This window comes from Dromaius novaehollandiae, chromosome 5 (genome assembly GCF_036370855.1).
Source record: "Dromaius novaehollandiae isolate bDroNov1 chromosome 5, bDroNov1.hap1, whole genome shotgun sequence".
NCBI classification, from domain to species: domain Eukaryota; kingdom Metazoa; phylum Chordata; class Aves; order Casuariiformes; family Dromaiidae; genus Dromaius; species Dromaius novaehollandiae.
Window position 1 is genome coordinate 5,095,369 of NC_088102.1, and position 23,879 is coordinate 5,119,247.

At 52.0% G+C, this 23,879-nt stretch overlaps 1 protein-coding gene across 4 annotated transcripts in view; it reads left to right on the plus strand.

Moving 5' to 3' along the window:
- SAMD4A (sterile alpha motif domain containing 4A) overlaps positions 1–23,879 on the plus strand; it is a 119,085-nt gene that overhangs the window by 68,246 nt on the left and 26,960 nt on the right. For 2 of the 4 annotated variants that reach the window (XM_064511853.1, XM_064511852.1), the window contains 2 exons: positions 1,494–2,012; positions 22,082–22,345. In XM_064511853.1, the coding sequence (XP_064367923.1) occupies positions 1,494–2,012; positions 22,082–22,345 (783 nt within the window). The remainder of the gene's footprint in view (positions 1–1,493; positions 2,013–22,081; positions 22,346–23,879) is intronic. The other 2 variants (XM_064511855.1, XM_064511854.1) reach the window with 1 other exon arrangement.

The following is a 23,879-nucleotide window of genomic DNA, read 5'->3' on the forward strand; positions in this document are numbered from 1 at the left end:
TCTTACGGACGTGGCCTGGAGCCTTGTGTGATGTGTGTGCCGTCAGCTCCCCTATTTCAGAAAAACGCGGTGGTACGAGGATAGCCAGAGGTTTTGAACGGCTTCACGCAGGGAGGTACGAGGGCTCGGCGTTGCAGCAAAGAGACAGCAGACAGATCTATATTGGAGGGGGAGAGCGTAGGTAGGAAAGTTTGGTATTCTGGGGTTTATTTTTTGTTTGCTTTTTATAATATGAGAACTCAGGGCACTCGCTGTTACTTTTGGGCAGCAGGTTTAAAAAAATGGAAGTACTTTTTCTCGAGACGGTTCAGTTGCAGCACTCTTAGGCACAGCCTGCTACAGGGGCCCAAGGTTTGGAGGCTTCTCCAGGGCTTAGACAAGTCGCTGGAGGACAGGCCGTGCGTGGCCACGAAGCACCCCGGCACAGCTGCCCCTGCGGCAGAAGGACACCCGTGGCCTGTCGGCTGGGAGGCTGCGGAGGCTGGTCGAGAGGAAGGACCAGCGTGTTTCTCTAGTTGGCTTGCGAGGAAGCCACGTGAGATAGCGTCTAATGAATATCAAGATATACGGCACTTACTGCTTCTCCAGCTCTTCGCAAGGCCGGTTACCCTGTCATCGAGGGAAATTAGATTGTTCTTGACAAATCCGCGTCGGTAGTCACTTATCATCTTGTTATCGTCTAAGTGCTTACAAATAGGTTGCTTCATTATTTGTTCTATCAGTTTTCCAGGAGTTCAAGCTAAGTGACCAGTTCATAATTCCCTGCCTTCTCCTTTTGCTTATTTTTAAAGCTAGACGCTACGTATGCTTTTTCCAGTCTTTGCAAGCCTCTCCTATCTGCCTTGAGCTAACACAGGAATAATAGCTCAGGAATTGCTTCAGCTGAGCCCCTCCCTGAATACCTTCGGGGTAGCTTATCCCGCCAGGCCGGTGGATGGACCAACACCTCGTAGTTGTTATTGTCTCACCCCGACGCGCCCTTGCGGAAGGCTTTCCTTTTATCCCTCCTGGCTCTTGCTTTTGTTCTCCCATTTGAATCTTGACCTTTCCATTTTCTAACCGGTGCTTTAAGAAGGTTAAGTTTATCAAGGAAAAGGTTTTGAATAATATTCTGTATAATCTGCGACGTTGCTGAAAACTTGGGCCTAACTGTGACTGTGATTAACATCAGCACAACTTCATTTTAACAGCAGCGGAGCTACGTGGCTGTAGAGGTGGGTATAATTTGGCCCTTTGAGTGATTTTCAGGAATGTCTAGTAACTTTTGGGGTCGAATTTGGCACGTGTTGCTATGACCTCAGCTTTCAGGCAGTGGTGATCCCGCCGCCTGCGAGAGGTGTGTTTCGCAGAGCCTGGGGGACGTTCATTCGTGGCATCGAGCACGCAGGAATCCCTTTGTCCTGTTGTATTTACCTTGCCAGAACCTATTTATTTGTTTATTACATCTGTTTGCCGATTTCTCAATGCTTTTTTTTTTTCTCTCCTTCCAACAGGAATCATTAACCAATGGCAACAAGAATCCAAGGATAAAGTGATTTCCCTATTGTTAACCCACCTGCCTTTACTGAAACCAGGAAATATTGAAGCAAAAGTCGAATACATGAAACTCTTGCCTAAAATCCTGGCCCACTCGATTGAACACAACCAACACATCGAAGAGAGCAGGCAGCTGCTGTCCTATGCATTGATACACCCTGCCACTTCGCTAGAAGACAGAAGTGCTCTCGCCATGTGGCTCAATCATTTGGAGGATCGCACGTCGGGTAGTTTTGGCAGCCAAAACAGAGGCCGGTCCGATTCTGTGGATTATGGGCAGACGCACTACTATCACCAAAGACAGAACTCCGATGATAAGCTCAACGGATGGCAAAACTCTCGGGACTCTGGCATAAGTGTCAGCGCTTCCAGCTGGCAGGACAAAAACCTGGCGTGTGAGAACGGCCATCTGCCCCTCTACTCCTCCTCCTCTGTCCCCACAACTATCAATACTATCGGAACTAGCACAAGCACGAGTAAGTACCGACATAAAACACTGGCGAGGGCCACCGATGGCCAGTTTTCACAGCATAGTCCCCCCCGCTAGAAGATATTTCTTTGCGGTGTTTAGTCGAAGGGCTAGTTTCAGCTGGGCCATAGAAAACTCCTCCTTTCCTACCTGCTTTTTTATTTCCTGCCTACCTCTTTTTTCCACCCCAGCCTCGTAATCCTGTAGGATTTTAAAGACCTAGCAGCTGGAGAGGAGGGAAAACCAGCCAAGAAGCTGTAAGAGCAAAAATGCGTTTTGTCCAAGGCAGCCCCTTTCTTTTCATATAACTAAGTCTAGATTTGGAGTTCACTATTCAGAAGTTCCTAAAGTGATCTGGGAGCTGAAGTTTCATTTCCAAAAGTGACTCAGGGACTCGAGGCAGAGCCTTTTTGCAGCCTTGCCTCCAAGGCACAGGTGTCATTTTCAGAGACAGAGCTGGGACCCATAATCTTCAGAGCACATCCGAAAACATTCCCCTTTATTTGCAGTGCCCAGAGGTGTAAGCGGTGGGTTTTTGACAGGCAGCCCTCAGTGTTTTTCATTTCAAGTGGTGGAGAATTGTGTAGCTTTTCCCTCACGAAGGCCCTCCCAAGCTTTGGGAATGGCACACGTTGCAAGCCGGAGCCCAAGGACCGGACAGCTGGAGACGCTGCAGGGCACTGTGGCTGGAGATTTATCGCTAGTTTTGTGTGGAGATTTAGTGCAGCTATCATTTTTTTAAGGCAGTCGTTTATGCCTGCTAGCCGTCTTCGGGAGAGAACAAACAAAGCATTTTCTCCGAATGATTTGGAACCTCTTCTGTCCGCTTGCTCCTTGTGCGGAGCGATGTTATGATTGCTGTTGTGTCTTTCATCCTAATGAAATGCAGTCCGTGCTCGGAGACCTTCCGCAGCTCGCGTTACACGGCGTCGTCGGATCATTCCAGACAGGGCACGCAGGGCTCTGGGAAGGCAAGCCAGCGAGTTCTTCTGAAACTCATTTTTTATCCCTATTTTGGTACGGTCTTCTCGCTCTTCCTGCCCCTCACTCTGCCCTTTCCGTGCTCCGTTCAGCCCTCATGGCCTGTCCTCGTGACGATCTTGTTCCTAGCGTCGATCGTCCCCTCCTTTTCTGCCCTGCACCTGAAGCCGGTTCCAGGACTCACCTGTGCTCTGGCTCTCTGTTACTGTGCTGTATTTTTGTCCATGCTTTTGGAAATGTCCTGGCAGGTGATTAGTAGCAATAAATGCATGTTCTTCCCCAGATCCGCCTCGGGCACCCCTGGCCCAGCCAGCCTTGTCGTCGCCTCGTGTTGCTGCTAACACCTCACCTGCGAGCCTTGATGTCCTCCTTCACGGCAGCTTCGGGGAGTTCTCCAGGCCTCTTTTGAAGATGCTTGGCATCTCCCTAGATACGAAGCATGCGGAGATAGCTCCTGGGAGGAGAAGCTTCTTGTGGTGAGGGCACTTGGCTTCTCTGTCAGCATGTGGAAACCCACAATTAAATAGCTGAAAGCTTTAAAATGGTCACCAAAGGCTTCTGGGTTTCTTCCTCTCCTGTAATCAGTGCTCTCTTTAGGTGGCGTTTCAAACTGACAGTGATACGAGATGCTGCTCTCGGTTTATTGCCGTAACACCCTGGTAGCCCATGTGAGTGTCTCCCGGGGGCTCCCGCGGTTGATAACCGCCTGATCCCCTCTCGCTGCAGGCGTTTCGGATGCACCGGGTGCTCGAGCCGGCACCGTCCCACGCGCCGCCCGAGCTGCTCCGAGGCCCACGTGAGCGCGGCTGGGCCCTGCTCGCGGGCTGGGTGGTCCGTGGAGTTACGGACTTAACGCCTGGCCTCTCCGAAGGAGCCGGGCTGCCGGCACAGCGTTTCGGACGGCTGGCGCCCGTAACCGTGAGCGGAGGGGCGCTTAGAGCAAGCCCGGAGCAGACGCCGAGAACGCGCTCTGCGTCCCTCGGAGAGCTGCGGCATCTCCGCTCGCGGTGGGGTGCTCTCCCACGGCCGTGCGCGGGTCGCGGTGTCTCTGACGGCCTGGCCCACGTGTGCAGGGTTGGAAGGATGTCAGATGGCACCGCGCTGGAGAGCGCCCTGACGTGATGTTTGGCAGCCTCCTCCAAAGCCTCAGCTTTCGATAGCTTGCGACGGCATGAGCAGCTCCACGTCTCCCCAGCCCCGGCGTTTTCAGGGTGACCACGTCGCATGGGAAAGGCTTAACGAGGAGGCAAAATGAAAAGAGCCTCAAATGCGTTCGTTGCTGGTCCGTTGAATCTCTCCTGGGAGTTTTTTTAGTCCCTCCTTGTGGTTTTTGCGTGCCTGGCAATTCGGAGGTTTTTCATGCTAGGGAGGAAATTATAATAGGTGGATTCAGAAGGGATTTGGTTCCTCGTGTTATGAGCTAAATACGGAGAGGTCTGACGGGAGGAACAAGCTTAATCTGTGGATGAAGATGACTTTCAGAGCTTTGGATGAGGAGCTGAGAGTCTGGAGGCCCCAATATCACCTCCCTGAGAGGCAGCTCCAGGGACACTTTCTGGGGAGGAAGAGACCCAAGACATCGGGAAGATTGGATGCTTACCTCGGGGGGAAATCGGCTTGAATAACGCCAAACCAGGCTTGCAAAAAATAGCCTCTGATTAGATGATTATGACACTCTGCAGCAGGTTAATCATTGATGGTGGCTGAAGTTCTGCAAGAAGCGTTACGTTTTAAAGGACATTTTTCAAAAATCCCTTTGCGTTTCTTTCTTTGAGCCTTTTTATGCACAGACTCGTCTGTTAGTAGGAGCAGTGAAGAGCCTCTTGCCCAGTGGGGCCTCTGATATTATCCCAAGGCGCGGAAAACAAGAAACTACTGAAGACTCCGCAGTTTCCAAGGTGCTACGTTGCCAAGGTCTTTTTCCTCAAATCCCCCAGAGTGAAAACAGCACCGCAGAACTCAGCAGACCCTTTTAGGAGACGTAGTGGGGTTGGAGAAGCCCCTCAAGGTGGCACCTTTCTTGGTGGGACCTGAACAGAGGAGGTCCTGCGCGTGCGGGCTTGAGCAGCATAGCCTGCCTCCGAACCCTGGTTACGCGCTGGCTTTGAACCCGGAGCCGGTGGCCGTGTCAGCACAACGCTGTCCTCGGAGGCGTCTTGGCTTGGGCACCACGGGGTGCCAGCGGAGCAGGGCAGCCTTTGGATAAGAGAGAGCTCGTCCACCCAGCGCGAGCCTGGGTCTGTCCGCAGAGCCTGTGTAGACATCCTGGGTCCTTTGCTGGGAGGTCGCGTTCCTCCTCCATCTCTTCCGCTCGGCTCTGCCCTCCCGTGTGCCACGCAGCCGCTGTTCAGCCTCGCGCCGGCGCTGCCTCCCGTAACCCCCTGCACAAACAGCCCGGGCGCGGGGCTTCCTGGCACCTTGCAATGGCAGCTCATCGTGTCGCGTCGTCACGCTGCTCCGATTCAGCTGCAAGATTTATAGTGCCCGGGTTCAGGGAACCTTTTTCCTGAGCTTAGCACCGAGGTAAACGCATATTTCTAACACTGAGTAGGTTTGTAGAAGCATCTATGAACACATATTCAGCTGAATCTAGTCTTAGATATTAAGTTGTCATTTGCGTGAACAGCCCTATGGTTCACCAGGACCCCGATAACGCATCAGGTTAGCTACAACTTGTTTTTATTCCAGTGCGTGGATAGGAGCACGTGTCGTGCTGGCGAAGCGTGCTGCGTTTTGCAGAGATCTGCCAGAGGCTTAGCAGCAGTAGCGTCTCTGAGACAGCGATCCCCAAGCACCATGTGTCGTGCTGGAGACTGAGGCTTGCAGCACGTGGAGTTGTTGGGTTTGAAGCCTCCTTTGGGTTGTAACTCCTGCAACTGCTAATATATTTCGATGGCAGCATGTTCTGACAACCTGCAGGCTCAGCTGGAGACAACCTGGCCATACTTCGTATGTTAGTTCATAAGCTTCTGTAACACAATATTTGCTTGGACACAAGCACAGTTAAGTCCACAAACAGATGCTAAAAAGATAAACAATGCTAGTCAGCCTTTGTCCCAACCCTCGAGTCAATCAATATGTCCATTAATCTTTTATTTCAAAGCAAATCCCTCAAACTGTTACAGTGTAAGTTTTAATATTGCTATTTTTAATTTCTCTTGTTACTTGTGGGAGTTTATCTGAGTAGGGGCTTAATCAAGCAGCATCTTCCAGGGCACAGATTTCCCCGTCCCGGCTCCACAAAGGCACCGCTTGTTTCTGACACTGAAATGGGGCAAAGCCTTTCCCAGAGGAGCACTGTGGTGATCTTGCCTGAGGTACTTTCGTCTTGTATTATGGCATAATTAGATGCAATGCTATTATGGTTTAGGGTTTAAATATGGGTAGTCGAAGTTCACAGGAGAATTCGCTTTGCACTATCCTCATCTGCTTCTCTTTGACTCGACCTAGACCCAGACTGACACGGTGAGAACAGATCTGGCTTTGTCTAATGGCTGATGAGGCTTGTTGAGGGCTTCAAAACATCATTCAGATTTATCATTAATTTCTAGTTCTCTCTAATGGTGTTGGCTGATGTTAACAAAGATTTGAGGAACTATTACTAGAGGACAAGGAGAGATTTCTGCTCTCCAGCATTTCCAGGGCAAGTCTGCAAGCGCTCTAAGGGAGTCGCTCTGGATTTGCACCACTAATGGTGATCTGAGACTGACCCAGTGTCACAAGTGACTGGTTTGGGTCTGGAGCAACCTTAAGGGTATAGATTCATCGAGAGTGATGAAAACTAACATCCTCCCGCCCATCCGCTGTATCGCGGTAACTGCCTCCGTGTCCGTTCTTAGCCTGTCCCTTGGAGCTTCAGCTTCAACTTTAAACCAGACTTTTAGTATGCTGGGAATAAAGGTGGTCTCCTTGTGGGCTTGTGAACGCAAGTGGGCAAAAGGCCAAAACTGCTCCAGGCCTCGTGGGAAAGGATCAAGCAAAGAGCCCTTAGCTCTGCAGCTGAGTCAGACGGCAATTACAAAATGCCTGGGTTGCAAAACACATTTGCAGTGTAGATGGGGCTTTAAATATCCAAAGTGAAACAACAGAAAGAAGCAGCCCTCTTTCTCCAGAGCGAAGGGGCAGCAGGTCTGAAGAACTGCTTCTCCAGGGTGTGAGGCTTGGCAAACAAGCTTTCACAAAGACAAAGTGTGCAGAGCACCTTATTCTGCCCGTCCACCTGCACAAACACCTCTCCCCTTAATGTTATTAATGCATCATTAAATATTCTGCTCTGCAGATGGCAAAGAGAGGAGCAGCCTTTAAAACTCTGTTTAATAAGAGCAGTGCAGCCTTTGTCTCTTCTCTCAAGGATCCGTGACGAAGGGGTAAGAAATGGAAGTTACAGACCAACAGTTTCTTGTGCTCGAGCTCTGACTCCTTTCTTTCCCTGGTGTAATTGGTTCCACCTGAGTATGATCTGATTGCACAGGGGGGTTCCTTTGTCAAGTGGAAGTACAGCCCAGCTTAACCCTGTCTTCTCTGCTTGCTCAGAGTGAGGGTGCACAGAGAAAAAGGAGGGCCTGTTGTTAAATGCATTTGTCCAGCACTGAGAAGCTGGGGTGCAGTTACAGTTGATGCACTGATTTGCATTGAACCATAGGGCTGAGAGCAAGAAAGAAAAGGACAAAGTTTGGAGGGAGTGATACCTACTCCATTGGGCAGTATCAAGCTTGTTGAAGCACAGCTGTAGAGGTAAGGTTTCAGTTCCTAGCTCTGCCACATATCTGCCGGACAAGCTTTCTGGTCGTCTACTCCCAATATGCAACCCGTGAATAACAGTATTACTTCTTTCAACAGTTCACGTTGAGACTTTGCTACGCTCTCATCTTTGGTGTAGTGCCAGGGCAGTTAAACTCCCCTTGGAGTGCAGATTCCCAGGGACAAGAGCTGTGAGCCCCCTGTGCAGGGCGACAGCTTGGTTTTACTGCAGGAGCAACAATAAGTTGCCCCAAATGTTTTAATTTAAGAGGCAGGTGTTGCAGGTGCTTTCTCACAGATAAATGAAGACCTTCTTATGCAAGTACCTGCACAAAAGCTGTCTCAGTGTCAGCACTTGAACAAGGATGAGTTTCTCTGGTTGTGACCTTGCCTATGGGATGGGAGTGCTGTACAGCCTGTGTCTGGGCTACAGTTGTACCATAAAGCAGTAGCACACCACGTTCTCCAGTGTGGGATGGCCACAGAGGGGGTAGGTGGTGCTCACAGTTGATGCAGGCCTTACAGGAGTCTTGTGTGGTTAGGGGTCCATCTCCTGTCTGTGTTTCCAAAAAGAGGAGCAGATTCTTCAGCCTGGTAGTGGTGTTATCCAGGTGATCCCAGTGAGAATAGGACAGTGGTCTTTGCTGGCAAGAAAAGGAGAAGCTGAGTTGGCTCCTGTCTCTATCCCGGTCCTACTGCTCATTGCCATGCCCATGACGTTGGCCAAACGCAGCAAATAGCTGTGGTTGTCCCATGGTGCAGGCGCATGGCCTGTGGTGCCCTGCAGTCCTACCCTGGGTGAATGCCGGACTGTGTCCCTGGCACGTGCTGGCTTGATCCCTGTGTGCTCCAGGTCCCTTTGGAGCAATACCGTTGTGTGAAGGTACGCTGAGGGTGGCACCAGGGGCCTGAGATGATGGTGTGCACCACAGATCAGTGACAGATAGATGCAGTCAGAGACCTCAGGATCAAATATCCTATACAACAGAGATCCTGAACGTGGAGCCTGTGTCTATGCAGGAGAGCTGTTACAAACTCTTTGGTATTTCAGTGTCACTGTGCTGCCCTGATTCCCCTGCCTGAAAACAAGGAGATCCTTGGACCAGCAGAGCTGTCTGGCAGTCTCTGGTCACACTGCTGCTTCTGAACAAAAGGGAGAGATGTGAAGCACTCGGACCCCTCTGACACCCTTCCCGTGGGAGTCTCTGCTAGCAGGACTGATGTCATTTGTCCAAGAGGAGAGCGAGCGAGCAGTGCAATATAGGAGAAATACTCACTTATTTAACTTACTTGTCCCCCAAAGAAAAATCTTTTATCTTGTCCTAGTTCTGACGAAATTGAATAAAGCAGCGTACTTTCCTGTGTGCCAGACAGTAGTGCTTGCTTTTGTCAAGATTCATGACCTCTCAGCTGGCTCCTGCCAAAAATATTTAGGTTTCAGAGTGATGCTCAGGTGTCACCAGTAAGAAGTACTGGTGTTCAAACTCCCTGTAGCCCCAGGAGACTTCGGGGATGCTAGTGGCAGCAGGCACCTGCAGAGAGAAGGACCGTCCTGTGGACAACTGCCTGTTCTGGAGCAAGCCCTGTGCCAGTTTGTGGAGATGCCACCTTCTTCTAGAAGGGTTTCTGCCGTGTTACTCTTGCTCAGAAGAGAACCCACCCCAACTGCTGCCGTGCAGGCAGCTCTGTAGCTACTAAGCTGTACGTCAGCATGCCTACGGGTGACGTTGCTCGCTGGGTTTTGCCTGCGTTTGCCCCAGTTCTGGCTGAGGTTGCTGAGCTCTCTGGTGAGACAGCTGATGAACAAGACTGATAATCTGGGGCAGAGCCCCACCGAGAATTGAGGTGGAAGACGCGACGCCTACAAAGCACTTGTCGTGGGCAGAGTGTGTTTTGTGGCTCTTCAGCTGTCCTGCACTGTTGTGCAGTAGGTTATTGCCTGCCACTGTAGACTGATCTGTTCTTGTACTCAGTACCCAAACTGATCTTGGTAACTGGGTGGGAACTGCATGTTTTAGCCTGAGGGACCAGCCTGATTTGTGTCGGGCTAGTGGACAGCTTGCAAGTACAACTATCTCTGTGTAGATTTGCTACCACGTGGAGGTGGTTGTGTGTCCTCAGTGTATGTTTAACTTTTACAGAGTGACCTGTTTCTTCTCATGCAAAGTTATCAGTTAAACAGCAAGCTATTTTGCTTTTTAAAAAATAAAGAGTGCAAAAGTCTTGATATGGGTACAAGAGTAAAGCAAACGAAAGTACTGTTGTTCCTATTGGGGGCTTAGCTTTGTACTCAGGAATTTTCTTCAGAAACTTCTCCTTCCACTTCTTTCTCAGTCGGCCATGCTATGTACTGAGACTTAGCACACTGGTACTTGCCCTACCAAGACGGGGCTGCCACAGAAATAAAGAACAGGACTCGGGTAGTGCGTGTAGCAAGGAGCCCGACGTCTGCCAGGTTAGCATCCTTCAGAAATCACTTTCATGGGACAGGGTGCCTGAACTCCCAGTAGTCTTTATTAGTTACCCCATCGGTGACAGGGATTCCTGGGAAAGGTGGAGGTTGCAAAACCTTGGTTGGTTGGTTTGTTTGTTTTTCTTTCACTGATTGAGTAAAGCTTGTTGGCCTTTATTATACGTGAGGCTTTCAACTGCAGTAGACTGGGGCATCTGTTGTCTTGCTCATGCCCTCTAGTGTTGCATGTAACCATTGGAGAACATTTCTAGGAGTTACTCCCCTTGCTAGGGACCCTGAACTATAGTATCTTGCAAATTTTGGATTTAAAAACAGAGGAGGATTCATACAAAAAGATAACATGTGACTAGAGTTGTTTTCTACAATCCATGAAGACTGTGCACAAATACCACAGAAAACTGGACTGAGAGGGTAGACGGCCTCTTCCACATTAGCTGTTCTGGGAAACGGCAGCATTTGTCACAGCACGGTGCTCTTCATCCGCTCTGCAAATGACTCCAGCCGTGTAAACGGCAGATACAGATTTCCTGTCCCATCTATAAATGCAAAGCACTTGGTCCCTGGGAGGATACGCTCCACAGCTCTGCAGTGCGTCACTTAAGCAAGTGCTCATGTGAGCATGAATGCTCATGTGCTCTCTGCCTGGAAACCATCAAGCGCTGGAAATGATAGCTGTGGTGGAGGACAACAGGGATGGCCTTTCACCGCCCGGGTGTCAGCAACACTGGGGGGATGCTGTGAGCAAATGCTTAGCTACCACTCTTGAGAGGTCACTGCAAAGCTGTTTTGTAGTCAGTATCCCTTTCTCCTGTTGAGGTCACTCCCTTTGCCTTGTCGCTCACCCTCTGCTTAGCAGGGAGGGTATCCAAAATCATGGAGAAAGCTATGTCCATTCTTCGTGCTGGGCAGCTGGCTGGTCACCACCGTTCCCGCACTGTCCGTGCCTGATCTCAAAGCAGGATGGCCAAGTGCTCTGTCCATCCCCGAGATCACTGCGGCCACCGGTGTGGCTGTTGCCTGGTCGAGTGCAAGGAGGGAGACTGCTCCTTGCGGGTCTGTGGGATCCTGGAGCACAGCAGCAAGATCTGGGCTAGAAAAATGTGTTTGCTGAATGGGAGAGATTCATCTAAGTGGAAGAGATGGAGGCAGCCCAGTCTCTGCTGTGTATGTGTCTGCAAGGTCTCGTGTGAAGATGCAGGAACCTGGGCTGGTCCTCCCGAAGATGACACTCTCCATTAGGAAAAAAGAAAGATTTGCACATCTAAACTCCAGATCCTTTTTTTTTTTTTACTATGGAAGCGAACTGCTGTGACTGTGTCCCTTTCTGTTTCCAGCTACGTTTGGGCAGTCTAAAGGTCAGGCTGACTATTCCCAGTGAACATCGAAATGGGTAACGCGATGCATCGTGCTGCGTTAGCAGCTGGCCAGCCCATCTCTCCCTCCAGACTTTGCTGCTTGCTCCACCAGGGTCCAGGTGGCCGCAAACCCTCCTCTTTAGGAATGTGCCAATATCTGAGATCTACAAAACGATGACATGGAGTAACCCATCGACTTCTGCCGAGTGTTTTGCTTCGGGCATAGCATCCAGGTCGGTGTTTGGGAGAGCGGTTCTCCCAGTCCTGTTTGGCAGAGGCCTCTGGTGTTCGCTGTTCGCACCTCCTGCGTTTGCTGGTCCCCTCTTGTAGGGGATCCGCAGCCACGCGTCCTTGGAAATGAAAGACCGAGTTTCTTGCCCGCAGCAGCTGGATTTGGTGAGATGCCGTTAGCAAAGAGGAGCTTTGTTAATTCGGGTTTCAAACAGCAAGGAAATGGAGATGGGGTCCTCGTCGCCTAGCCCCGCTCTGCTTTTACACAGGAACAAGAGAAGACGGAGGGCATATGTGCAGCCTACACCAGGCAGTGCTTTTTGGCTGTGTGAGGATCCTGTTGTAGGCAGGGTGTCAAGCAAGTGATTGATATCGGCTTGGCAAGCAGAAAGCGTAGGCGGGAAAGCGAATGCATTTCCCACAAGCGCACGGCAGCGAGTGGGCTCCGCGTGGGCCCTGGGTGGTGTGCGGCAGCCTGGATCTTGCAGTCCTGCTTCGGCTTGGGCCTTCTGCCCCGTCAGCTGCAGCGCTTGGAGGAGAGGCAGATGGCAAAAGGACCGACGGGGGGACCTGTAACGTTGGCAGAGAGAGCTCCAAAAGGCAGAGGAGCTCCGCTGCATGCCCAAAGCCAAAGAGGGAGGAGACCACGAGACTGGGCTGAGCGGTGACTCAGTCCGAGCAATGCTGTCGGTGGCGTTTAGGCACATGCAGATGGAGATGGGAGCACAGTGGGCTTTATACAGGTGGTCAGCACAGGTCAGGTACTTGTCAGTGACTGCTGGCGGCTTTTAAGTACAAAGCCATGCAGGTGCTCTTAAACCAGCCCTCCTGACGCAAAACCATGCCTTGAAACATCTTAAATGCTCTGCATAATCTGGCCTGCTACCCCCCCCGCCCCAAACCGTCTCTATTGCTTCTTTTTTTTGACCTGGAAACCGCACAGAAATCGCCAGTGTGGCTGATTGATGGTGTCCTCGCTGTGGAGCAAAGTCAGACATCTCCGGTAATTGTTTTAGACCCCTCCGCAGTTTCGCGTGTCTTTTGACCGGGAGGTTTTGTTGACTCTGCTGCAGGCTCCAGCGCGCACAGACGCGATTCTGTGCCTCCGAGGCCCCCAGGCACGCTTTCGGGTCATTAGTCTCCCGTCCCTGGAGCCTGCTTCTTCCAGGGCTCAGGAGAGCTCTCCTCTGTCAGTCCGTCCTCTCGGCTGCCGAGGAAGGAGTATGTGAGCTGCTGCACAGGCGTGATGGATGCATCCTGCTAGACCCAAGCGCATTTCAGCAGCCACTCTGGTGCCTGTCAGACACGGGCGTAGATGACAGTAATCTGTGGTTACTCATTGCATATAAGCTTGTTCCTCTCCCTGAGGGAAGCTTTGCTTTCCTCCTGACCCGGGAGTGCTCTTGGGCGCCTGTCTGCGTTTTCCTCTGCCACCGTCCTGCTGCCGTGAGCCACGGGAACCGCGGTCGGCTTCTGCTCGGGGGCTCCAACTGGGAGCGGGATACGTGGGCCCTCCAGGTGGGACAGCTTGGGACGTGCCGCGTGGTGCTTTCAGCCATTGATGTGTGTCCGTAAAGCGTGTGATGAGCGATGCCTCCAGCCGAATGAAGCTGGATACTCTACCAACTCGTGCCTTGGCATCTAGTTGGCTTCTGTAGGCAACAGCCATCAGACCTTTTGGGTGCTCAGCACTAACAGCAGCCAGCGGCGCAAGGGGAGGAAAGGCACGTGCTGGAAAAAGGCATGCAAACTCCCCTCCGAAGGCATTTCTGCTCCTTGCAGCCTTTGGGCACCACCTTTTCCCAGCCTTCCCTCCCGACGTCACGGAAACGGGTGTCCTCGTGACTCTTCCTGAGCATCTCTGTGTGGTGAGAAACCCTGGAGAGGATCCACCTCTCCATCACACGTGTTGACTGCTGTGAAACTCCTAGATCTGGCAAAGAAATAGAAAAAGATTAGCTCTCGCTCCCGCTGCCACCGAGGAAAAGCTGCATGGGATGTGCGTATGCACCCGCTGCGTTTCTGAAACCGGGGAAGGGGAGGACTGCTCTGGTTTATGTTTTATCTGATGTGAATCCAGTCTCTCCCCTGACTGCAGTGTCGCACTGGGACTTGCTGTGTTACCCTGACTCAGTAACATGCTGATACTTAATTAACTTTTGACTTCTAGTTTAAAGGAGCAGTGTACAAAATAGTTATTTACTTCATTTGAAAATTCTTTTAATCGTTACCATAATTATAGCTTCCTCCTCTTTTTTTGGACACTTTTCTTAGCAGGGGGAAGGGAGGGGAGGAGGGGGAATATTTGCCGTTCTCCTTGTGGTTATCACATCCTTCAAATTACTAAAAGAGGCTGGGATAATAGGTCTAGTGATTATATATAGGCACCATCTGCTCTGTTGCTGCTTCCTATCAAAGTGCAGTTAGGAGGGTGCAAGAAGGATATTTTCTCTCCAGCTATATTAAGACTGTTTCCATCTCAGCTCCAAAGCAGAGCTCTCTGAATGCAAATGGATCAAACGCACTGTAATCAATGGCTCATTTTTGGCAGCCTTGAAGCTGAACCTTTTTTTTTCTCTTTTTTCCTCTCTCAAGTTTGTTGTTCCCGTTTGTTATGCAATTCTGTTAAAGGCGAGCTGCTCCGCGTTTGATGTTCCCTTGTAACTATAGTCCCTCCGTTTGCTGAGCAATATAGTCTTTTATTAGCCAGCTCAGGGATCTGTGTTTTAACTCAAGCGCAAGGCAGCGGCTGTTTCTGAGGATGCTTAGGGCAGGTTTTTAGCACACAGAGGCTTTCGGTTGGTAGAGGAGGGAGAAGGCTGTGCTGAGTTGATGTGGGGCGAATGCCGGTATTACCACAGCAGTTCTGGCTACCCCGTTTTCCACTGGGGATTGTCGCTGCAAAGCGCTGCTGTTTGTGTCGGCATTTTGGGCGATGGATGGAGTCACGAGATGTTGCGGGGTGCTAGCTAGCAACTGCTCCGTAGCTTTTGCATCTTCCCGCATGGGGAGCCGCATGCTGCATTTGCCGGTTGATGGTGTTGGGGAGCTAACAGACTTTTCTTCTCTCCTGGAGCTGGTAAGATTTTACACTCTTCGAAGAAAAAGACTTCCCTTTGAAGAAAAAGCTAGAGGAGAGGAACTTAAAGTCCAGGAAACGAAGGGGCAGGTAACGCGACGTGGAAGACAGCAATGGCTCAGATCGTGTCGTTGGGACGGGGCATCTGAGCTCCGGTTCAGCCCGAGTGTCTCGATTAAGCTGAAGGCCAACGGGAGCTGATATGGCTGAAACATAGAGGAATTTGTCTTGTGGAATCTGGGCCATGGTGCCTGCAACAGAGGAGGACGGAATTACTTTTTTGAATGAGTGCAAGTTGGTAGAAAGAGGAAAAAAAGAGGAAAAACAATGAAGCTCCTTGGCACCACTGATAGTTTAACGAACCTGTTTGCAGGCAACGTGCATCCGTGCAATGCTCTTGGATATCTGCTGTGGACAGAAAGGCACCGAGGAAAGAGATTTCATGCATCGCATTGCAGTTTTTGAGGCTCGGTCAGCAAGCAGGGAGGAATTTCCCCAGGAACCGAAAGCACAAATCAGTCGACTCTGGGGTAACTAGTGAGACTTGGCTCAGCGCTGCAGCGTTGTTATTAATGGACTGGGATTCCCCAGGGGCGAGCACTGTTCTTCTGTGGTTTGTATATAAATGTATGAGAGAAACCACACTTGTTGGCCTGGAGATCAGGGCGTTGCGTTTACTCGGCAAATGGAGATGGTGCGGTTTAGGGCAGAGCCTCCTTGCAACGTTCCTCTAACCCTCCGTCCTGGGTGCTCATTTCCGTCCGCAGCCGTCTCAGGAGCCGGTTTTATTTGTCTCTTTGTCTGTGTGTTAAATCACTGTCTGGGTTTCCAGCCCATCTACCGTGGTCCTGCCAGCGGAAGGCAGTCAGATGGTCTGGTGGAGACCCAGCAAGGAGCTCAAGAGAAGTTCCTGGGTTTCTGCTCTTCCCTGCAGCTCGCTGGGCCTCCTTCCAGAAATGGGTCTCTCGGGATTACCAAAGCCACGAACCAGCCGTAGTTACCTATCTTTAGCAGTACCCAGCAGCTGCGGATTTTTATGCACCCGGCTCGCCGCATGCATGGATGGGGAGCGCCTGGCGTCCCGGGGTCCCGGCCCCGCTGTGACATGATGGAGTAAATAACCGTGATGGTGATTCCTGCAGCCGGGGCCAGGCCGGGGGTCGGCAGCAGGACTTCCCCCTGCTTCGGCCCGGCCGAGGCCTCGTGTGCTCTGCCTGGAGAGATCGGCAGCAGAAGTAACAAACGGGTTGTTGTTGCTCTAGCCAGGCTTTCCCTTGAATGGGAAACCACATGTTAAAATGCCTTTTTTTAATTTGTTTGACAGGCTTTTTCTGCAGCCCATGCTTCTTCCTGAGTTCTTTGGTCAAGGCAGCGCTCTGCTTAAATCTGTTTTTTCCTTCTAACGCACACAGCTGCCCGGTGGTCGCTTGCATTTAGGACGGTGGGTTTCCCCCTGCGGCTCGTGTCCGCCGGCGGTCCAGAGGCTTCTCCAGCACGGCGCCAGTGAAGGTAGAGTCAGCCTCTAAACCAAGCGGGGGGAAAAACACGCAGAGAAAAGACTCCAAGGGTGAGAGGACATCGCATTGAGAAATGTTCTGCCAAGCTCTGCTTGGTCCACGCTTCGGCTCGGTGTCCGCATGGGTAGCGCTGGGACTGTGCCGCCCGGGAAGGAGTCGAGCGCCAGCCCGCAGCGCCGTTCCCTGGCCTTTGTTTTAGCATCCTCGGCAAAGCAAATCGGAGAAACAACGAAAAAGCAGCAAGCCCTGCTTTGGCCGGACCGGGGTAGTCTTCCCGAGCGGGCGATGCCTGCTGATTTGAGTAGCAATGGGGATGGGGAACGGACGGATCTGAGCTCGGAGAATCGAAGGCACTGCTTGATATTTCTCCCCCGTGCGGGTGCATCCGGCCCGCACAGGAGGCTGTGCGGCCTCGGTGGGGTAAAAACACGATCCTTGCTTTATGTAGCAGATCACTTGGGATCCAGCCGCTGCTTTGGATACCTTTTCTCACAGCTAGTTAGATTTTAAGCGCAGGTTTACAGACCAGGAAAGGAATAGCACATGCGAGGACACTCTGAGGATGGACTGCAACAAGGTTTATGGCCAAGGAAAAAGACAGAAGCTCCAAGCGCATCTCCAGCAGGGTTCAAGACGCACCTTGCAGCACTTTTTCCATCTCCAGTGACGGGAGAAGGGCATTCTGCTTTGCAGTCCCCTGTTTTGGCCATGCACTGGTGAAAGAAAGGGTTGTGAGCTTGTTTTAAAAGTACTCTGGGTTTCAGGGTCTGCTAAGGACCATGCAGCGCTGGAGGGCATGCAGCAGACGTGCTCAGCGTGCTTCTCCAGCGAGGGCCAGAAGAAACGATCGCACCAGCAGCTTAGTGCATTGCCCCAAGCGCGCCTTGCGACTGGCTTCTGCAGCGCTTTCAGCACAGCCAGGGATGACCAGGTTCCTTTGCTCTAATCACAGGAACGGGTGGCTTTCCCCTTCTGTGGCACGGGCTGAAAAATTGGCCCGAAACCCTGAGAAACCACAACACAAACGCCTTACGCTGCGCCGCGTGGTTTTTAGCGAACAGAAGTGCTCTCGAAATTAGTTCTTGCGTACCAAAATAGGCACCACCACTTCAAAAAGGAAGAGAGGAATAAATCGGCTCCCGCCTCCGCTGCCTGTGCTGTGCATGCCTCAGCAGCTCGAGATGGAGGGCTGCGGGGCTGAGCAGAGCCCTCCTCACAGAGAAAGCACTCCCGTGCCTTCCAGCCTCAAAGTTTCTCCAAATAAGTTGAAAATCTTCTGTGGTGCCAACCCTCCAGGGCTTCGTTCCGCTGTGTCTTTGCAAAGCGGCACCCTGCGAGGAGGAATCCTGCACACCAGCAGCCGGTGGAAACGCTTGCATCCTGATTGTTATTTCTCCTCTTGTCTTTTAATTTTATTTTCCCTGGAAATATGAAGCCTAGCTTGGTTTGAAAGCTGAGACAGCTTGTGCGACACCATGTTCCTCAGTGCCATTGGCTCCAGGTTATTATAGTTTTTCCTAGGATGCAAAAGGTTTTGAGCACATATCGAAGCCCTCATATTTAGTGGCGATGGCCAGGTTGTGCCTGTCCCTCGTTTTGAGGCTCCAGGGAGTGCTGGGATGGACCCGAGGGGGACACGAGGAGCCTCCCTGCTGCTCTGCAGGAGATGGCCCCAGTGCAGATATGCACCTTGTCCTGGTCCCCAGCGTGGCACGCCGGGGCACGGAGACCGGGCCGGCTCTTCCCCGCACGCCTCCGATCCGGTGGGTCCAGAGGTTCATGCAGCCTCTTCCCCTCTGCGGAAGAATGCAGCAGGGTCCAACGCGGGCGCGTGGCTCTTCGTGGCACTCGTTATACGTGTGCTTTAGTACCGCGGGTGGCATAAAAGAGGAGATGCTACTTGCAGTGCTGTCCTTGGAGTTCACCGAAAAGCTCTCGGTTAGGTCATTAATATGCAAAAGGCAGAAGCGCAAAAAACATGAGTGATGCCGTGCTGGTAGACTCAGATTAAATAGGCTAGTGGGGGAGAGAGCACCGAAAATCGGGAAACTGAGACGGCAAGCTTGGTTTTCCACTGTTGGCATGAATCTGCTTGCAGGTCCTTCTCAGTCCTTTGGATTTTACAGTACGCGTTACAGCAGGCAGGAAAACACTTAGGAACCGGTACTCGCGCGCTGGGGAGGTTTGGCGCTTGCTGCGTGGCCGGTGGCACTGGAAACTCCTTTTTCTTCCAGAGTCGAGTGCACGCGGGCCATTTGCTCCCGCGGGAGAGCACTGGCGTGGGGGCCAGGGGACATCCCGCGGGACGGCTCACCACAGCCCGTCCGAGAAACCCACGGGGCCGTCAAGAGCAGGGCAGGAGCACAACTGCGCTGACGCTTGCAAGATCCTTAGCTACATCCTCTATTTCCACAGAGGAAACAGACACCGGCAGCATCTTCATTAATATCATATCTGATGGTTAAAAAATGAAAAACCTCAGAGGGAGAGGTGTGTTTGTGCCATGCGGACACTGTCCTAGGGTCACAGCGCTTGTAGCCTGCAAGCTAACGGGAACCGATGAGAGGGTTCAAGAAGCTTTCTTGTTTGCCCGTGTCCTTTATGGTCAGAAAAGCTTAAATAAAACAAAGTTAGGCCAATGCTGAGCTTTGAAGTGGGACTTCTGGAGGGGTTTCGCATGGGCAGGGTGGCAACCCATGAGCTTGTCTCACTCGCGATGGCCTGTCTGCTCCGTTGGCCAACGTCCTCCACCGCGGCACTTGCCCGCTTCACCCCGGCACGATTCACCGTGCGTCGGCGCGGCGCTCGGTGTCAGCCCGCCTCCGGTGGGAGCGGCGACGGCGTGGTGCTGCTCGCGTCCGGTTTAGGCAGGGATTTATTTCCAGCGTTTCCTGCAAGCTCCAGGTCCTCTTAGAAAGCGTGATTATAAAACCTGTGTCTTAGATGTTAACAGTGACGAGCGTCCATCAGGCCTGTTCAAAGAGACTGCGGCTTGACGCGTACTTTAGTACAGCTGCTTGTGGTTTAGTAAAATACAGAGTCTTTTGGACCCCGGCTTTGTGTTATCTCAGGAAAAGAGGTGGAACTACTTTTTGTGTGTTGCATCGGGTGATTTCTAATCGTTCGTGACCGTCCCGTGGAATTCGTTATTTTTCCTCCAGCCAACGCCGGCTTCTAGTTGCGGGGTGTAAAATGAAGATGAAAGAGCAACAATTTGCAAGGGCAGCACTGCTCAGGAAGGAATCTGTGCTGGATTTAAGAAAAAAAGAAATTCTCTCGCTTGGAAAAATCTCTGCAGGGAGACGATGGCTTAAAGAGAGCAGGATTTCAGCTGGCGCGCAGCTCGTTGCGCTCTGGAGGCGAGGACCACTCGTGTCTCCAGCCCTCGGGCTGCCCCAGCGCTTGATGCGTCGCTTCTCAAAGCGGCTCATGTTTTAGGTGACAAGACGGGGCCACAAAGGCGATGCCTGGGGACCCGCGTGGGAAACGCTGCCCACGGCCATCTCTGACGATCTGGGTTGTCTCACCGTGGATGAAAGCAGATGATCACCTTCTGCAAGTCACGCACAGGGCTTCACGGGCGCTTGCGTCCGCCTTCCTTCCCGGCTCCCGGCAGCTCCTCTCCGTGCCAAGGACGCACGTGTTTCCTGAGCCAGGAGGCTTTTTTCCACCAGCAGATTTTCCAGGAGAACAGATTTGGGGTGGTTTCTCCCCTCCGGGCGTTTGGCATCTCGGGCGCGGACGGGACGCCGGGGCGGCGCGGCTCTGGTGCTCCGCGCTCGCAGTGAGTTTGGAGGCTGCAGTTCAGCTGGTGGACGTCTCGATGACCTTGACAACTTACCGGCTATTCTTGTCCTGCATTTCCCTTTTTTTTTCTTTTACGTCAAATATTTCTTTCTCCCGGGACGGTGACCTGGGAAGCCAGGCAGCGGTGCTACAGGAAGAGCAGCAAGGTGTTGTGACGCTGAGGAGGACGTGACATCTCCAGGGCCCAGCTACGGCACTGCTTGCGGAGCACGGTTACAAAGCCGAGAGCCGTGGTGTTTACCTTCCCGCTGCGCTGTCGGAGCCGGAATAGCTCGCCCAAGAAGACCTTCTTAAATATATCCATTTTCCTGTCAGGAAACGCCACGACTTTAGGAAATGGAGCGCTGCTCTGGAAACGATCCCAAGTCCTCACTGACATCCTCTTCTGTCGAGACACTTCTGGAGGACATTTCTATCATTGCTTGATGGAAAGGGAATGAATTTCTTAGCACGAGCCGTTGCCTTTGCTTCCCCGAGCCGGGCCAGCGCCTGGCTGCGAGTCCCTGCCCAGGCGGACTGCAAAGGCTGCTGAGGTTTTTTGGCCACGGTCATCAGAGAACAGCCCCCAGTATTAAGTCCAACTATTTCCATTCAGTCTACTGCAATAAAACATGGGAATAAGTGCTTTATATCTTAAAGCCTTAGGTTAAAGTATATTAAATGTCTTTATGTTTAGCTGTCATGAGCCAGTTTAATGACTTCTATGAACAAGGGAATTTGAATTTTGTCAAGCCAATAGACCAACCTTCTCATATATTTTTTACAGGAAACAAAGACAGTTCTTCAATATCTGTCTTCTCCTCCGTATACCATGTATTTCTCCCTATTAACAAACAAACCAAAGATGTCTAAATCTTTAAGGGAATACCTAAAAATTAATGAGACAGTGTGTAAGAAGAATACTGAAAAATGGAGTAGGCTGAAGCTCAGACCATTCAGCAAAATTCGTATTTAAAGATTAAGCATTTCTATCAAAAAGTGTCAGAAAACGTAAGATTTTCTTTTGTTAGTACTTTACAAACGTAGGAAATTCTTCTCTACTTGACTGAAAGGCAAGTAAATACCCGTTCATTTAAAAATTCCTTCTCGAGAATGAATTGCCAATCACAAGAGTTATTGCGGGCACTTTTCTAGCATTGCTAGTGTTATTTGTTAAAAACAAATTGAACATGATTGTGTCAGAATTTCAGTCCGGTGCTCTCGTTAGTAAAGACAGGCTGACTGAGTCCAAGAGCTTAGTGAACCAGGAAAGATTAGACATTATCTGGATGAGAAGTACCTCCATGGTTACATTAGGCAGAGGGATAAATGCTCATGCTGGAGGTCCTGACCAAAGGGAGAGACAGAGAAGCTTCCCGCGGGTCTATGTGATGGCACCGTTGTCCGGCTGGGGAATTTTTATGCCTTTCACAGAAACATTTGGTTCTGGCTATTCTCAGGGACAGGAGACAGGTCTAGGTGACTTTAGTGCAAGTCTTTTGTGCGAGACAGGAGATAACCTGGGCTCAAGGGCAGATGACACCCGGCAGCCAAACACCAAGCATCCTCCTGCCGCTCCGGTTTGGGGCCGTGTACGTAACCGTGCACTGGATGCCGGGGAAAACCTCAACGGTTGCTCGGGTCTTGTTAGGAACTCAGTCCGTGCAATTCCTTTCCCGAAGCAAGGGGCCGAGCTCGTGTAATCCTATCTTGTTGCAGGTACTCCTGTCCCCCTGGTTTCCTAGGAGGCAAGCGGAGGAGGTCAGGGTAGGATTCAGGTGGTCACGGCGAGACTGTCCTTCTGCAGAAGGAGCGGCGAGGCACCCCGATGAACCGCGACACATTTTTCGGGCGGCTCTGCTACATCCCGGGACGCGAGGGGGGAATAACCTGTTTGATTTTATTTTTTTTCAGTTCTCTCAGGCCAGACACACCACAGCCCTTTGAAACGCTCTGTGTCCCTTACCCCACCCATGAATGTGCCAAACCAGCCTCTAGGACATGGATGGATGTCTCATGAGGACTTACGAGCTAGAGGACCCCAGTGCATCCCTTCCGATCATGCCCCCCTGTCTCCACAAAGCAGTGTAGCCTCTTCGGGAAGTGGTGGGAGTGAACATTTAGAAGATCAGCCTTCCGCTCGTAACACATTCCAGGAGGAAGGGAGTGGGATGAAAGGTGAGTGACAACGAGACGCCTCCCCCGTACCCCAACCCCGGCCAACGCAGGAGGCTTCGCCCCGGCTCCTCGCCCCCCGTGCGCCGGCTGGGGCGGCACCGGGCCAGGCAGAGAGACGGGAACGGAAGAGCCGTTTCCCTCCCGTGCGATTTTCGTCTCTGGTTTTCCTGGAGAACCAGGCTTTCGCTACACGTACGCCCTGGCCGTGTTTAGTGCAATGAATGCTTTAACGCTGCGTGAACCTTGGTCGTTTTAGCATTTATTTCAGCCTAAGCAAACGCACTGCAAGCAGCACGGCGGGTTCAGCGTGACAGGTTGGGTTTCCTTACAAGCAACGCGTGTTCCTGAACCTCACGTGTTTCCATCGTGTGCCAGCAGCCTGTTACCCTGCTACGCTGCAAACTGCCATCTTCTGACAAGCTAGATTTTCTCCACGGTGTGTGGCTTTTAGCTGAGCTCTCTTTTCTTTCTCTTTTTTTTTTATTACGGTGAAAATAGCTTAGTGTATGTTTAGCAAGCCCTGTGTAATTTATCACTGTGGTGTTTGGTATGACAAGAAACCCACCAAGTGTTTGGAGAAGTTTTGGCTTAAGATACTTCTCTGAACTGAACTTGTCCTGCGTTCTTCAGTTGTTTTTGTTTCCATTACGCCTGCTTTTCACAGAGACTTGTAGCAATGAGATGCCTTATCCTGCTAGCAAGTGAGGCAGAAATGAAACCCCTGATGAAAACCCATTCCTGCAGTGAATTCGCTAAAGAACATGTAGTCGGGTAACTCAGCCGGGGCGTTTGGTCTCCAGCGTGCAGGGCTGCGAGAGGCAGCGTGTTCGTGTCTCCCGAGGTGCCGGGTTTCAGGTTTCCCGATGCAGCAGTGGCTCCGGCCGGGAACGCGGGGCCGCCTCGGCGTGCCGGGCAGGAGGGCATGGCCCCGTGAGAGCACGTGGAGAACCTGGGCTGGTGTCCTCCACCCACCCACCGTGATGCCCTGTGAGATGCCGCTCGCGTAAGGAGCATGGTGCATCGCGGCCCGGGGTCCTCTCTGCTGCCGTGGCTGGCTGGCCCCTCTCTCGTGAGGGTGATTGCTGCGGCCGTAGGTGCAGTCAGCGCTGAGCGGGCTTGGGGTCCAGCTGGAGCCACCAGGTCAATGAAGCTTTTCTGGTCTCTAGGGTTAAGGCTGCCTAGAGGGCACTGAGATCTCCAGAGCTAGGGACCTTCTGATGGACCCGCGTCCCACGGGCAGGGCCGTGGAGAGCGTCGGCTCCCCCTCCGCCATCGACAGCCCCCTCAGCCTTGATGGGGAGCAGTTGCTGCAAGGCTCGTGTGTCCCGCCAGCATCCTCCGCGCGGGAGCTCGTTGGGGCACGGACTCGGGAAGGAGACAACGAAACCATGGAGAGCAGTGACAGGGAAGCCAGGGCTCCCAGGAGCCGAGGACGTGCAGCCGAGACGTAGCCACAGGGCAGCCGCAGCCCAAATGCGTCAGCGAGGAGCTCTTGCAGGGACCGGCTGGCGGGCGAGCTCTGAAAGGTCACCGT